The 17698-nt window shown below is 44.6% G+C and overlaps 1 protein-coding gene across 3 annotated transcripts in view; it reads right to left on the bottom strand.

The window, feature by feature from the left end:
* Nucleotides 1-249: 249 nt before the first annotated feature.
* SERTAD4 (SERTA domain containing 4) overlaps nt 250-17698 on the bottom strand; it is a 52993-nt gene continuing 35544 nt past the window's right edge. For all 3 annotated transcript variants that reach the window (XM_040430372.1, XM_040430374.1, XM_040430373.1), the window contains exon 4: nt 250-1083. In XM_040430372.1, the coding sequence (XP_040286306.1) occupies nt 361-1083 (723 nt within the window). In that variant the 3' untranslated portion in view covers nt 250-360. The remainder of the gene's footprint in view (nt 1084-17698) is intronic.

Below are 17698 nucleotides of genomic sequence, written 5' to 3'. Positions count from 1 at the left end.
CACATAATCCAGCCTATGTGTATGACGGCACCCACTTCTGAATTCTAGGCAAGTATGAAGACTTGTCTTACGTACAAGAGGCACAGTATAGTACTATGAATCCATCTTCATAGCATAAGCCCAAATCACGGTCAGTACCGAAAACTGATCTCTGTAAATGTGAGCTAATACATTTCATAAACTATATTACACAAATTAAAAACACTGGACATTTCGTTTCATACCAGAAATCCCTTTTTGCATAGGGAATGTTTCATTATCACCATAAAAAGCTACAAAAAACCCATTTCCACTGCAGAACAGAAGCCCATTTTTAGGCAACGACAAAAAAAGAAATTACGAAATCAGTTGCTGCCGCCCTCACATCTTATTTCCTTTGGTGCAGCATAGTTTATTACCTGGAAAAACCTCTTTTTTCCTGAGAGATTTTTTCCACGGTTCACTTATGCTACTCTTGTCATTGCAACCAGTTGCCAAAAAATCATAAAGTCGGCCTTTTCGTTCCAGGGCACCACCTCCATTGGAGGTCTCACAGCTCAAGCTGAGCGTGCCTCTCTTTTCTTCCGCCGGTTCCTCGTGCAAATTTGGCTTGTGTTGAGGCCTTGAATTGGTGACCAACCCCCCACAGGAAGGTCCCTGGATGCTGTTCCTGTATAAAGGAGCCTCCGCCATGGTGTAATCCATATGGTGAGAGCATCCTGGCAAAGGCAAAGAGCTACTAGACGAGCAGGAGGCTGCAATTTGCCCTGCGTTGGCATTAACGGTGAACGGAATGTTTAGATAATGGCTGCCACATTCCTGGTAAAAACAACAAGTCTGAAGGCTACTGTCATCCTTGGCAATACGAAGGCGTTTCCGATAAGGACAGTCCTGGGGCACAAACCATTCCTGGGCCGATGCGCTGCTCAGGGCACATGCTGAGAAGCACCAGTTGTTCTGCAGTAGAATCTCTCCATGAATTCTCTTCATCAGGTTGTTGATGAGGACCGATCTTCTGAGGAACACTTCAGGGTCGTCGATGAATTTTAATTTCTCCAAGGACATATAAAGTACATGGGCCCGCTCTTCAAAGATGGACACATTCTAGATCATGAAAATAGAGAAACCAAAGATGAGATTTATGGCAATGAACAGAAATTATTCACACAATATCAGCTTCTCTACGGTTCTCTCTGCTTTGCACTGATGAGAGGCGATCAACCTGAAACAGCTGTCTACAGATGAGGCACTGGCTTGGCTATAATCCTAAATTACGTCTCAGAGACTTTTTAAAAGGTCAAACATTGACTTATAGTACCTGACCTCTAGTGGCATTAGAGGCTCAACTAATGCCACCAGAGGTCAGGTACTAGAAGTCAATGTTCGACCTCTTAAACAGTCTTTTTCTTTTATTTTTGATAAGAGAGCTAAATTGCATACTTTTTTCCCATGCATTCTGAATGGAGAGAAATCCGTTCAGGATGCATCAGGATGTCTTCAGTTCAGGACCGGAACGTTTTTTGGCCGGAGAAAATACCGCAGCATGCTGCGCTTTTTGCTCCGGCCAAAAATCCTGAACACTTGCCGCATCGACGGATCCGGAATAATAGCCCATTAAAATATATTATTCCGGATCCGTCCTAACATCTTCAGTTGTTACGACGCAACGACGGATCCGGAAGTTGCGTCTGCGCCTGCGCCAGGAAGTAGGAAGGACTTGGCTGGCGCGAAAAGAGACTGATCCGGAAATCCTGAAGCCAACATCAACGTTTTTTTTCCGGATCCGTCGTACGGATCCGGTATGGGGCCGGATCCGTACGACGGATCCGGAAAAAAAACGTTGATGTTGGCTTCAGGATTTCCGGATCAGTCTCTTACCAAAAAAGCCGGAAAGACGCATCCGGAAAGAAAAAATTATGCGTTCTTACGCGTTTTTCCGGATCCGGTGTGTAATTCCGGCAAATGGAGTACACGCCGGATCCGGACAACGCAAGTGTGAAAGAGCCCTTAGCTATAATCCTAAATTATATCTCAAGACCTGTTTTGGAGTTCAAACATTGACTTATAGGAGATAGATACCTATCTGAAGGCATTAAAGGCTCAGTGTTATTTTCCTTTTGGAAAGTGAGCTAATTTCTATACTTTTTTCCCAGAGAAGCATTGCTTGGCCTGTATCCCTATTAGGCACTCCCTATAAGGATAAATAGTACACCCAAAATCATGACAAAAGCTTCTCACCCGGTTAAGCCAGTTCTCTCTCCTCTGAACTGATGAGGGGCAATCAACCTGTAGCAAACATATACCTGCAGATGAGACACTGACTTAGCTATACTCCTAAATTATGCCTCAAGGCCTGTTTAAGAGGACGAATATGGACTTATAGGATAGCTAGCTTGCATCTGGTGAAATTAGACGCTCAGCTTTTTTTTCTTTTTGATAAGAGAACTAATTTGCATAACTACTAAACAAAAAACATGCCATTACTAAACTACAGATGAGACGCTCAGTCGAATTACTGAATACAAGGTTAGAGTTAGAAGACATAGCCCAAAATGTTGAAATAAAAAAGGTTCATATAGTTTATTCTCATGTAGTGTTGCTTCAGAAGAAGGCTAAAACAACAACCCTATGAGGTACTTGCCAAATGTCTTCACTAAAGGGGAGAAAATTCCTTGATGACCACAAATAGGGCAATTGCTGAATCAATTATACATCTTCAGATATTATAGTAATATTATGTGTTGTATTATGTTATATTATATTATGGTGGCAAAACACATTAGATTTATTTCGGCTGAACCCGATGATTTTGGCAAGACTAGCCAACCCTGTGCATGGAGGTGTCCCGACCAGGGCCGGCCTTAGGTGTCCAGGCGCCCTGTGCGAGCTAACCTTGTGGCGCCCCCCCCCCCAGCCCACACACCCCAAAGGCCGGTGTAATGTCATACTTCCCTACTTCGTGAGATTTCCCTACCCTCGTCACTTCCGGTCGCACCGGACATGACGTGAGGAGGTGTGCAGCGCCGCGCAGGCGCACAACGTCAGGTTAGGGAAGTTTCACAGCAGAGTGCGCATGCGCCAGGAGTCTCGCCGGCGGTTAGGGTAGGGAAAAACTATGGGCCAGTGCGCAGGCGCAGTGATCAGATGGATGTTCTCAGCTGAACACCGGCCGACACTGCGCATGCACCGGGAGCCTCACCAGCGGTTAGGGAAGGGGAAAATTACGTACGGGCCAGTGCTTTTTCCCTACCCTAACCGCTGGTGAGGCTCCCGGTGCATGCGCAGTGTCGGCCGGTGTCCTGCTGAGAACATCCATCCGATCACCGCACCTGTGCACTGACCCATAATTTTTCCCTACCCTAACCGCCGGCGAGGCTCCCAGCGCATGCGCACTCTGCTGTGAAATTTCCCTAACCCATCGTTGTGCGCAGTGCGCCCCCCCAATATAATAAACATTGGTGGCACAGTGCGCCCCCCCAACACCCCAGTATAATAAACATTGGTGGCGCAGTGCGCCCCCCCAACACCCCAGTATAATAAACATTGGTGGCGCAGTGCGCCCCCCCAACACCCCAGTATAATAAACATTGGTGGCGCAGTGCGCCCCCCCAACACCCCAGTATAATAAACATTGCTGGCGCAGTGCGCCCCCCCAACACCCCAGTATAATAAACATTGGTGGCGCAGTGCGCCCCCCCAACACCCCAGTATAATAAACATTGGTTGCGCAGTGCGCCCCCCCCCAACCCCCCAGTATAATAAACATTGGTGGCGCAGTGCGCCCCCCCAACACCCCAGTATAATAAACATTGGCGCACTGCGCCCCCCCTCAATATAATAAACATTGGTGGCGCAGTGCGCCCCCCTCAATATAATAAACATTGGTGGCGCAGTGCGCCCCCCCTCAATATAATAAACATTGGTGGCGCAGTGCGCCCCCCCTCAATATAATAAACATTGGTGGCGCAGTGGGCAGTGCCAATGAGGGTTAAAAAATAAAAAAATAATTAACTCACCTCCTCCAATTGATCGTCTTCTGTTCTTTCTTCATGACCTGTCAAAGGACCTGTGGTGACATCACTGTGCTCATCACATGATACATCACATGATCCATCACCATGGTAATGGGTCATGTGATGAGCTCAGTGACGTCACCACAGGTCCTGAAGAAAGACCGGCAGCTACGCGATCAACTGGAGGAGGTGAGTTAATTTTTTTAAATTATTTTTTAACCCTCATTTGCACTTCCCACTGAGCCACCAATGTTTCTTATACTGGGGGGGGGGCGCACTGTGCCACCAACGTTTCTTATACTAGGGGGGGCGCACTGAGCCACCAATTATGTTTGTTTCTTATACTGGGGTGTTTGGGGGGGGGGGCGGACTGTGCCACCAACGTTTCTTATACTAGGGGGGGCGCACTGAGCCACCAATTATGTTTCTTATACTGGGGTGTTTGGGGGGGGGGCGCACTGTGCCACCAACGTTTCTTATACAAATACAGGAGGCGGGTGCCGGAATCAAATAGCCGGCACCCGACCTCTGTGACAGGGGGCTACAATTAACCCCTCAGGTACCGCACCTGAAGGGTTAACTCAACTGCAGCTGATCGCAGCTCCCTGTCACAGAGGTCTGGTGCCGGCTATTTGATTCCGGCACCCGCCTCCTGTATTTGTATTCAGGTCAGTTTTCTTCATTGGTGGCGCAGTGGCCACAGCCCCTCCCCTCCTCCTCCTGCCTCTCTTCTTATTGGCAGCGGCGGGGGCAGCAGGCAGGTCAGACAGGGGAGGGGGAGATGGAGGGGGCGCCCCGAGGGAGAACACAAGTGCAGCCTCGCCTGCCGCAGATTACATTGCGAGCTGTCGGCCGCCCAGCGCCCCTGTTACTATGGCGCCCTGTGCGGCCGCACAGCCCGCACACCCCAAAGGCCGGCCCTGGTCCCGACTAGGGATCGACCGATTATCGGAGTTACCGATATTATCGGGTGATATTCATGATTTTTAAAGTTATCGGTATCGGCATCTAACCTTGTCGATATGCCAAAAATGCATCCACTGCGCTATCACAGAACATGTTCCCTCAGCAGCAAAGGAGAGAAGGAGTCACTCTCTCCCTCCCCCTGTGCCGCGCTGCCAGTGAGGAGAGACGGGAGGAGGAGGGGCGGGTGCAATGCACCACCAATAATAATTAACGTCTTATACAAATACAGGAGGCGGTGTCCAGCCTATATGACAGGAAGCTGCGATCAGCGGCAGTTAACCCGTCAGGTGCCGCACCTGAGGGGTTAACTGCTGCCGCTGATCGCAGCTCCCTGTCAGAGGCAGGGTGCTCGCTATGTGATTCTGCGCCGACACACCCGCCTCCTGTATTAAACGTTAATTATCATTGGTGGCGCAGTGCACCCTCCCCAGTATTAAAAACATTGGTGGCGCAGTGCGCCCACCCCCCAGTATTAACCCCTTAAGGACCGGGCCATTTTTCACTTTAAGGACCAGGCCATTTTTTGCAAATCTGACATGTCACTTTATGTGGTGATAACTTTAAAATGCTTTTACTTATCCAGGCCATTCTGAGATTGTTTTCACGTCACATATTGTACTTCATGACAGTGGTAAAATTGAGTCAAAAAAAATAATTTTTTTTATTAAAAAAATTCCAAATTTACCAAAAATTTTGAAGAATTTGAAAATTTCCAAATGTCAATTTCTCTACTTTTATAATAGATAGTAATACCTCCAAAAATAGTTATTACCTTACATTCCCCATATGTCTATTTCATGTTTGGATCATTTTGTGAATGCCATTTTATTATTTGGGGACGTTACAAGGCTTAGAAGTTTAGAAGCAAATCTTGAAATTATTCCGAAAATTTCTAAAACCCACTTTTTCAGGACCAGTTCAGGTCTGAAGTCACTTTGTGAGGCTTACATAATAGAAACCACCCAAAAATGACCCCATTTTACAAACTACACCCCTCAAGGTAATAAAAACTGATTTTACAAACTTTGTTAACCCTTTAGGTGTTCCACAAGAATTAATGGAAAATAAAGATAACATTTCAAAATTTCACTTTTTTGGCAGATTTTCCATTTGAATCCATTTTTTCCAGTTACAAAACAAGGGTTAACAGCCAAACAAAACTCAATATATTTGGCCCTGATTCTGTCATTTACAGAAACACCCCATATGTGGTCATAAACTGCTAAACGGGCACACGGCAGGGCGCAGAAGGAAAGGAACACCATACGGTTTTTGGAAGGCAGATTTTGCTGGACTGTTTTTTTGACACTATGTCCTATTTGAAGCCCCTCTGATGCACGCCTAGAGTATAAACTCCAAAAAAGTTACCCCATTTTGGAAACTACGGGATAAGGTGGCAGTTTTGTTGGTACTAGTTTAGGGTACATATGATTTTTGGTTGCTCTATATAACACTTTTTGTGAGGCAAGGTAACAAGAAATAGCTGTTTTGGCACCGTTTCTATTTTTTGTTATTTATAACATTCATCTGACAGGTTAGATTATGTGGTATTATTATAGAGCAGGTTGTCACGGACGCGACAATACCAAATATGACTACTTTTTTGGGTTGTTTGTTTCAGTTTTACATAACAAAGCATTTTTGAAAAAAATAAAGATTTTTTTAGTGTCTCCAAATTCTGAAAGTTGTAGTTTTATTTGTTTTTTGGGCGACTGTCTTGTGTAGGGGCTCATTTTTTTTGGGATGAGATGACGGTTTGATTGGTACTATTTTGTGGTGCGTATGACTTTTTGATCGCTTGCTATTACACTTTTTGTGATTTAAGGTGACAAAAAATGGCTTTTTTTACACCGTTTTTATAAAAAAAAAATACGGTATTCACCTGAGGGGTTAGGTCATGTGATATTTTTATAGAGCAGGTTCTTACGGACGCGGCGATACTTAATATGTCTACTTTTTTTTTATTTATGTAAGTTTTACACAATGCTTTCATTTAAAAAAAAAATAAAATCATGTTTTAGTGTCTCCATAGTCTGAGAGCCATAGTTTTTTCAGTTTTTGGGCGATTATTTTAGGTAGGGTATGATTTTTACGGGATGAGATAAAGGTTTGACTGGCACTATTTTGGGGTGCGTATGACTTTTTGATCGCTTGCTATTACACTTTTTTTATGGTATTCATCTAAGGGGTTAGGTTATGTGATATTTTTATAGAGCAGGTTCTTACGGATGCAGCGATACCTAATATGTATACTTTTTTGATTTACTTAAGTTTTACACAATACCAGCATTTTTGAAACAAAAAAAATTATGTTTTAGTGTCTCCATATTCTGATCCATATTTATTTATTTATTTTTTTGGGCGATTATCTTAGGTAGGGGCTCATTTTGTGTGGGATGAGGTGACAGTTAGATTGGTACTATTTTGGGGGCATACACCTTTTTGTTGCACTTTTTGTTATGTAAGGTGACAAAAATTGCTTTTTTTTACGTTTTTTTTTTCTAAAAAAATTTATGGTATTTATTGGACAGGGTGGATCATGTGATATATTTATAGAGCCGGCCATTACGGACACGGCGATAGCTAATATGTATGTTTTGTGTTTTTTTCAGTTTTTTATTATAAAATAAGGGGAAAGGGGCGTTTTTTATCTTTTTTTTACTTTATTAATTTAATTACTTGATTAATTTTATTAAAAACACTTTTTTTAACTTTTTTTTTTTTTTTTAACTTTATTTCTGATGTTCACTTTTGGGGGTCTGATCCCCTCTTCAATGCATTACAATACATCTGCATTGTAATGCATTGCCTGTTAGTGTATTACACAGAGTAATACACTAACAGGTTGCCTAGGAGACCCAGCCTGATGCTGGATCTCCTCGGCTCCCGTAGAAGGCAGGTCGAGATGCTGTGCAGGGCATTGGGCAGCCACTGCACGGCATCGGGCTGCCTTCTGAAACATTGACTCCCCGCCACAGCAGCGCGGGGACTCGATGGGCTCACTCAAACACAATCTCCTTCTATGCCGCGGTCAGCGGCATAGAAGGGGTTAATCCGCCGCAATTGCTAATACGAGGGGGGGGAGTCCCAGGGCGCGGCGGTGATGTGAAATAAGTACCTGTACGCCCTATGTCCCCAAGAGGTTAAAATCGCCCCCCCCCCCACCCCCAGTATTAAAATCATTGGTGGCACAGTGCGCCTCCCCAACCCCCCCAGTATTAAAGTCATTGGTGGCAATGGCCACAGGATCCCCTCCTCTTCATTGGTGGCAGTGGCAGCTTCTGATCGGAGCCCCAGTAGTGTAATCCTGGGGCTCTGATTGGTTACCATGGCAGCCAGGACGCTACTGAAGCTCTGGCTGCCATGGTAATCTCCCTGCTGCTGTGTGTACTATGCACAGGGCAGCAGGGAGAGTGTAAGATCCTATTTACCCTAATAGAGCTCTGATCTGCCTCTGAGCGGGTGTAAATCTAAGATGGGGAAGCTATGGCTCCTGTCCCTGCCTTATAGGCAGCAGGCTACTAGACCTGATGCTTATGGGGCATTAGAATGGCACAGAAAGTCGCAATGACATCACCTTGACCTCCTGTGCCAGGTCTATAAAGGCGAAAACAAGGTCACAAACCCCTGCACTGGGATGTGGGAACTCAGGCCACAGGCCGGAAGAGGTCTGAGGCCTGCATTGTGAACAGCGGCATGGAGAGGGACTACAGGGGGAAGAGCATTATATACTACAACAGCGTGCTGCCATTATACTACAGTGGGACTATGGGGGAAGGAGGGTTAGAGCATTATATAAACTACCACTACAGGGAGCATTAAACTACAGGTCGGAGCACTACAGGGGGTCCGTTATGTGTACTAGTGGGGCATTATAACTACAGCATTGCAGCAGGGCTTTATAAATACTGGGGCTACTACATGGAGTATTATAAATACTTGGAGCTTCTACAGGGCCACTATAAGGGGGCATAATAACTACTGGGGGCCCTATAACTATTATAACTATTGGAGGCACTATAGGGGGGCCTTATAGATTGACTTTATTACTACTGGGGGCTCTTAAGAGCTGCTTTATAGAGGGGCCTTGTTACTGCTGGGGCCACTATAGTGTGGGGGGGGGGGCTTGCTTCCAATAGGGGCCCTATGGAAGCATTATTAATACTGTGGGTACTGTAGGGGCATTATTATTTTTTATTGGGCACAATATGGGGGCACTCTTGAGAACATTCTTGCTATTGGGGTGCTATTGGTGGCACTATTACTATTCAGGGCAGTCGGGGAGCACTATTAGTATAGGAGGGGGGGACTATCTGTATGTCACTGTTATTTCTTCAGTATAGTATTTAGGAGCATTGGGGAGCACAGCAGGCAGAGTATTGGGATAGCAGCAGGATAACAATGTTGGGTGACCAGGAGGAGGATGATGATGGAAAAGTGAGGAATCTAACATGTCTGTCTGCCAAATCCTGCGAGATGAGATGTGGCTGAAAGAAGTCGTCATGGTGGTCTGGTACAAATGGAGAAGATTAGGAAAGAGTATGTCTACATCAGAGGACACGTCACTGGATATAATAAGTATGTAGTGCTGTATTACCCTGTGTGTTTCATAGGGCTAAATGAAATGTCTATACACGTATGTCTTTAACAGTAGAGCTAGGAGGAAGGGGTTGAATTGAGAATTTGGCATTTGACATGTGGGGGGGGGGGGGGGGGGCAAATTTTTTCCTCAATTCAATTTATGCTATAACTGTCTAATATATAGCAGAGGTCTCCTGATCCCTACTCCTCAGGCCCAAGGCGATCAGTGACACCCCATCCTGGCACTGGCTTATTGAAGCTGTTTTTTTCATTGACTTGAATGGAGAAAACCACATATATAAGTTCTCCATTTATTCTGCATCTAGGCGAACAAGGGTTAGAGAATCCCTATTCGCCTGATAGGTAGGGGTCTCACTGCCAGTGGTAACGCCCCCCTTATTTCGGACAATTTTAGATATACCATAAGCGTCTATGGGAAGACCCTTTAAATTGAGCAAACTGTATTGAGCAAACCATTGAGTAGTTAAACGATTATAATAATTGTCACATTCAGCAAGAAGACCCATTTATCTGTCAGGTAGAAATGACAGGAACTGAAGAACTAAGTGTCAACACTTTTTACTTCACAGCAGCGTGCAGCGCAGGAGAGTTTACTGGTTATATTAAAGTTCTCCGCTACAGATATCGATAAGCGATCTTAAGGCGGGGGTCCAACACTCTGCATCTGACAGATGAGCAAGAGGGTAATATATTAGCCTGAAATACGCCTATATTAGGCAGATTTTGGCGCAACGGTTAATGGGGGTGGCGAGGGTTGAACCTCCATCGATGTGATACTGATGACCTATCCTGAGTATAGGTCATCAATTTCTGTAGCCTGGAGCTGGAAACAACTCTACCAGCACTAGTAGGGATTATGACCATCATGGAGATGTTATCCTAGTTCCTGTTATTATAGTCATATATTTCCAGGAGGAATACGAGAGGGACAGTACAAGAGGAGAGATGACAAGTCCTCTTTAAAAAAAAAAAATCCCTATAATGTGTGACATCATTAGACAGTGTCTGACTGTGCAGTGACACACTCGAAGGTAAGCCGCAATGCATAGTTGTCAATGTAGTCCTATAGTTCCAGGAGGAATAACGGAGGAACAGGACAATTCTGAGAAAAATAACACTATAGAATTGCTGTTTCATTGGAATACAAGTATTTACTAAACCAGACACGTCAGGAGAGCCAAGCAGCCATCTTTAAAGCAAATATCTGGATTTTCTAATGAAGTCCATGTGATAAAGCTCTGTTGTTAAGCCGTATATATTCACAAGAAATTCTCAAGAATCCAAAAAAAGCATCTTGTACCAAAACAGATTTATATTCGCTGCGGCTGGTGACATTACCCTGTCTCCTGTTCCTGCCTTATGCGGCCTTGGACATATTGAGGCACATGGAATAAATGACGAGTCGGCACCATTATGCCTCGTTCATGTAAGGCCTGCACTTGTAACTTCACTGAATGCGTGAACTTGAAGTGAGACGAAAGCTAAAAACCGCAGCCAGAGCCTAACAAAAAGGTTTAAAAAAAAAAAGAAAGCACAAAGACTTCTGGCAAATATAAAGAAAAGCTTGGACTCAGACGACTTTATGAAAGCTGGCGCCGTGCCAAAGATGACACATACGGTGCCATAGAGCGAGATGGAAAATTCTTTACCACGTAAGTGCTTGCAGGACTGCGGCGGAGAGAGAGGAAACATTTCCGGCCACACCAGCGCTGAGGTAATAGAAGAGATGGCCGTGGAGATCGGGGGCTTCACACAAACCCAAAACAGAAGCCTGGGATTTATCAGTGGAGTTAGAAGCAGACGCCGTACATACAGTATATACTGTATATAGATTGTTATAACCGCAGCCTGGAGAACAGCTAGACGGGCTGGGAGTGACTCAGTAAGGTCCTGGTAGGTTGTCACAGGTATCTGGAGCCATGCTGACTGCATCCCATAGCTGCTGGAGGGGACGTGGGGAGGATCCATAGAGCGAACAAGACCATCCAGGTGGTCCCACAGATGCTCATTTGGGTTCCAGTCTGGGGAATAAGGGACAGGATAGCACTTGGAAGTCTTGGTCATGCTCTTCCAACCAATGTCAGACATTTTTAGCCGTGGGACATGTCACATAATATCTCGACTGTGTATATTGTTTGTGTTGTATTGTGACTATGGACTTTTACTCTTCCAGGTTCTGCTCCTGCAAGTGTCCAGGAGGTGGACCTTCACTGCTCTGAGTGACAGCTGTAGTGGTTTCTGTGCAGCAGTGCAATGCAGAGACCACTTCACACTAAAGCTCCGCCTCCCGTGCACTAGCGGGAGCAGAACCTGGCAGAACAAAACTTCATATTCACACTGCTTCTGATAATAAAAGCTCCACAATATAATAATAATAATAAAATGTATTTATATAGCGCCACCATATTCCACAGCGCTTTGCAAATTCATAGAGTTCATGTACGAAACAAAACTAACCGGCTAATATGCAACTGAAACACTAGGAGTCAGGGCCCTGCTCACAAGAGCTTACAATCTATGAGAAAAGGTTTACTGTGTCCTGCTCTCCTCGTCCCCTACCTGCTGCCGTCAGCTGTTTAGCATGGTCCAAAAAATAGAAGTTTTCAGCTTGTTTGCCATGTTTGTTTTAGTATATACTGTACAATTATGGAACATCTTTCTTAGAAGTTTGCATTGTGCCATTCCTCTGCTATTCCTCCTAAGAAATGTATGATTACACTGACAACTGGGTGTCATAATTCCTCTTGCCATTAGAGTCTGATCTGGTAGTGTCAGACAGTGTATAGTCTGTATACATTTCCAGGAGGAATAACAGAGGGACGACATAACACAAAGGGTTGCTCTAGAACTCTTATTTTATGAAGAATACAAGTATTTGCTAAAACAGTCAAGTAAGGTGAGGGGACAAGTCCTCTTTGAATGGTCAACACTTCTGTATGATTAGTCCCTGGCTCTCGAACAATCTGCCTCTGGCGGTCCAGTTCTGTTAACGGTACTGCTTACTGACTGTTTCTCCACGGAGACTGTCAAGTTGTTATAAGTGGAGCTTAGAAAGTCTATGCTCTCATTTCCAACAATTTTCATTTTTAATTGCTCCAATCAAAATCGATCTTAAAAAAAAAAGAAACTTTGTGTCACCGGCTTCATGTGTCTCCATGGTTGCAGACTACAGCCGAACTCTATGTAGTCTGATTTCACGTCCATAGACTATCATCTGTCCCCTGCATCCGGCAACTGGGTTACCTCGTCTGACGTTGCACATTGCGATGGGAGATGTAGTCTCTGTACATATCTCCATATCTCGTAATTGTGTCACTTTAAAAAGGGGTTGGCCACCTTTTGAGGGGGATTTGGCAAACCCTCTTCCTGGCCAGACCTGCAAAAGTGTAGCATACTTACCTTTTCCTTGCCTCTAGGTCCCTGCTCCTTCGCTCCCCAGCCTCAGCTGCTTCTCTCAACATCCGCTTTGATACCGCTGCAGCCAATCGCTGGCTGCAGCAGTGACCTGCTCCTTTTGCGTCATGTCAATTGGTCATGTGACATAAGGGGGGCAGGTCACTGTTGCAGCTATCGATTAGCTGCTGCGGTGTTAAAGCGGATGTTGACAGCAGCAGACCCAAAGATGGGGAGTGAAGAAGCCGGAACCCTGTGGTGTGGAGCAGGTAAGTATTCTTCTCTTTTGAAGGTCTGGCCAGGAGAACGGCTTGTGAACCTTCCCGCCTTTCAAAAGGTGGTCAACCCCCTCAAATATAGCAACACAACAAGTAGCTATTCATAGGGCAGTACTCCAGTACAGGGGGTATCTGCAAATAGTTTGTGATGTTATGTAATGTTAGAGTATGTACACCCAGCATGGTCCAGTGCGGTTGGCAGGGACAGGGTTAATCACACTGTTCCACCCCTCTCAAGAGGGGCAGGAGTGGCCTGGTCCCACTTCCTGATGAAAAAGAGAGACGAGCCTAGTGAGTCAGGAAGGAATAAGCAAGTCTATGTGCTCCTTCTCCTTAGGCCTCAGGATTCAGAGACTAACTGATCTCTGTGAATGTTACCATTTCTGTATAGAAAGATCAAGACAGAGAGAAAGAAAAAGAACTCAGAATCTGTATGTCCAAGCATAGAAGTTAGCCAGACTTTGCTGCTTGTGAGGGACTACAGTTAAGATACCTGTCACACTTAACCACGGCCTCTAAAGACCTGTATCCCACAGTGGACACTACAGCCATATTTGCCAGTTTAGAATTGTCAACCATCGATTCAAAAGAGAGAGAGACTTTAGCAAGATAGTTTACCAAGAGTGCCATTATTTGCCATCTTGCCAGCCTCCATACAATGCTATCTGGGGAAAGAATTTGCACTGTGTCCAGATTGATCTTGGATGTACTACAAAACCCTATTTTGCACCCAATAAAAAGAGATATTGATTCTTCTACTTCTGCCTGGTTTTTTGACTCCTACCACACCACAAGCTGACCATTGCTCACTACACGCCCTGCCTTGCACGCATCCAAACACCCAACATCAGGAGCACCCCAAACTACCATCAGGCAAAAGCCCCTGAATCAGGGTGTGCCCCGAGGGAAGAAAGGGTGCACCCTCCTTACGCTGTATGGCACTAGGGAGCAACGACCTGAGGGAGACCAGCACAAGACAACATATCGTTAGAGCCACTACCACTCTTATCCTCCGCTCCGGTTCCTGAAGGGCCCACTGCAATGGTCACAACATGTAGGCACTTGCCTCCTAAGCCTAAACAAAGGCTACCCCATAATTTTCCAGGAAGATTCCTCCCCAAGGGGGAATCTTTTATCTTATTTGAGGCTCTTAGGTTATTATTATGGTTTGGGGAGTCAATTTACGTGATTTTAGATTCACTTTCTGTGAACGTCAGAATATAAGAGGCAACTGGAATCTTCCATTGTGTTCTATGTACAAGCAAATCAGGCAACATTTTGTCTCTTCTTTAAATTTTGGCTGTATTTCTTGGGAGTGATGGTCCATCCCATATCTATATGTAAGATTATATTTATGAAGTAGAATTAGTTTATTATGTAGGTTTTTTAAATAGTCCATCCAGAGTATCTTACAGTCCATAAAATCCAGTGTGTGTAGTTTCCATCCCGTCCAGACACGCCACCCACGGAGTGTCACGGGCAATGGGCAGAGCAGGAATGAGGCTGCTGTGGTCCGTCTATTATGTCAGCCTCCATGATGTCATGTTCTCTGCTCCTTACAATGGAGCATTGCTGCCAGGCAGAGTGAACGAGTCTTTTCAAGTACAGTGGACACATGGTGAGCAGGGCCCTGAGAGCGATTTTTGGCCACATATCTTTTATTGTTATTTTACTTACTTATATAGCGCTGACATATCCTGCAGCACTTTACATGCCAGTCAGTACACAATGGCTTAATGTGGGTCTCATTTTCCTGAACTTTTTTTTTCAATTTTTTTTGGACTTGCCTGGTTTTCATTAAGGCAGGGGATTACTCTCATAATATACTCACGAAGTAAAAAAGAAAATGTCATGCTATTGCTACGTTATAAATGTGAGACTCATGGCAAATACATTTTGTATAAAAAAAAATTTGCCTGCCCGCCATTCCCTGATTTAATGGAGGCCATTGTGGCACCTTAAGAGGTTTAATATAGAGCGGGCTCGGCATGCATGTGGAATCTGCATCTGCAACGTTGGGGGCTAGACTGTATCCAATGTAATGCAATCAGTTTTCTGGCCACATACAACAATCTACCCACCGCTATCTTGCTATAATCATCCGTTCCTACTTCAGAGACATATCTCTCTACCCTAACTGCCGTATTCTGGTATATGAACTCTAATATACTGTACCTGTCCAGTACCTAAACCTAAAAGTATCTAAACTTTTACAATTCCATAACATATAAACCAGATCCGCTGGTTCCATATTACATCTCGGGCAACATACGTCTGTTCTGACCCCAATGCGTTTTAAGAATATTGGTGTTTTATATACTCTGTGGATGATGAAAAGTTGGGACAGTTTCCCCTGCTCACTCAATGAAGTCAACGGAGCTGCCTCTAAAATATCTTCCCATTGACCTTGTGATATCTCCCCCAGGTCTTTCTCCCACTTTTTCATTCGAGTCAACGGATGAGAAATTAAGAATTTATCCAGTAACATTGGATAAAGCATAGATATCAAGCCTCTCTTTACACTTCCTGTAAGGATTCGTTTTTGGGCGATATCTATTTTAATTATGGTACTTCCTTTTTTCCTCACAGTATCGTACGCATGGCGTAGCTGTGAATATTGGTAAAAACTCGTTCGAGGAGTCTGGAATTTTTCCTGTATATCGGTAAATGATTTAAACTTACCGCCTTCTACTAAATCGCCAATCCTATGAATCCCTTTATTTTCCCATCCTTGAAAGCCTGACAGTGAAATGAACTCTGGAAGAAGGGAGTTGTTCCAGATCGGAGCTAGTTCACTTACTCCCGTAACGCCTCTCAGCTGCTTGACTTTCACCCATACTCTCCTTATGAGGCCTAACAAAGGGATATTGCCTTCCAGAGTACCTCTCCTCGCCCCTTACAGTATCCACATTATGTCCTTCTTTCCCATTCTTTGCTGTAGGATCTGACTAGCATATCCGCCAGTGAAAAGTCTTTCCAACCCCTTAGATGCTGACATTGTGCTGCTAGGTAGTAGATCCAAGGATTTGGTACTGCCATACCCCCCGCCGTTTTGGAGTATTGTTATGTTTCCAGTTTAATCCTTGGGCTACCTCCTCTCCATATAAGTTCTCTAAATATACTGTAGAGTAAATTTTATGAAACCTGTCCAAAGGTAACCATATTGGGGCATTATGAAGCACATACAAAAGCAGCGGCATCATCACCATCTTAAGGAGGTTCACTCTACCCACAATGGAAAGAAACAATTTACTCCATGCTTTTGTCTTCTTTCTAAATTTCGCAAGAAAGGGGGAGAGGTTTAACTCTTCAAAGCCTTTAGTCCTGGGTGAAATCTGTATTCCTAGATATTTAATATTGTTTACACAGGGGATATTATGAGCGTTGGCTATCTCAGATACCGCCTGGCCATCAATAGGCATTAGCGCTGATTTTTGCCAATTATTATTAAGGCCCGACAGACTGCCAAACTTGTCCAACAGAGACATAGCTGCCGATAGGGAAGATGTCGTATCTCCCAGAAACAGAAGAGTGTCATCAGAGTATAGTGCAATTTTATTATTTTTCTGCCCATACTGGAACCCCTTGATGTCTAGGGACCTACGCACCACCGCCGCTAAAGGCTTAATGGAGGGGGGATAGTGGGCAACCCTCTCTGGTACCCATAGCCAGCTGGATGTAGGTAGACACACTCCCATTAGCCCTAATACGTGCTCTTGGATCAGAATATAGGACTTGCACCAATTTAATGAACCGTTGTTCAAAGCCCATACAACTCAACGTACCCCAGAGGTATCCCCATTCCACACTGTCAAAGGCCTTAGCCGCGTCAAGTGACAAAACGTCCCTATCCCCACAATTATCTGCCGGGATTTGTAAGCTAGTATATACTCTGCGAATGTTGATAGCTGTAGATTTTTGGGGAATAAAGCTCATTTGGTCTGGATGTATTATGCTAAGTATAACCTTAGACAGTCTTTTCGCCAGAACCTTTGCTAACAACTTAACATCCGACGTTAGGAGGGATATTGGCCTGTATGAGTCGGGAAGTCTTGGATCCTTCCCTGGTGTCGGTATCACTACTATAAGGGCCTCCCGCATAGAAGCTGGAAGACAGCCCACCTCCAATGAATAGTTAAAGACCTTCAGTAATTCTGGCAATAAAAAGCCCTGAAACCTCTTATATGTCTCCACAGGGATACCATCCAAGCCGGGAACTTTGTCATTAGCCATATCTTTCAAGGATTACTCTAATTCCTCCATCTCAATAGGCGCCTCTAGTTGTTCCCTCTCCTCTGCTGAAAGTGTGGGTAGATTTGCTTCCCTAAGGAATTGTAATATCTCCTCCTCAGAATTGGCAGTCTTGGCATATAAAGAGGAGTAAAACCCCTGCAACACTCCCAGAATGTCTACTGTACTTGTACACGACCTCCCCTGAGAATCCAACAATTCCACAATGCATGAAGA

Source organism: Bufo bufo, chromosome 4 (assembly GCF_905171765.1).
Source record: "Bufo bufo chromosome 4, aBufBuf1.1, whole genome shotgun sequence".
NCBI classification, from domain to species: domain Eukaryota; kingdom Metazoa; phylum Chordata; class Amphibia; order Anura; family Bufonidae; genus Bufo; species Bufo bufo.
Note: the sequence above shows the minus strand (reverse complement) of the source record. Positions and strands in the feature narration are given on the sequence as shown.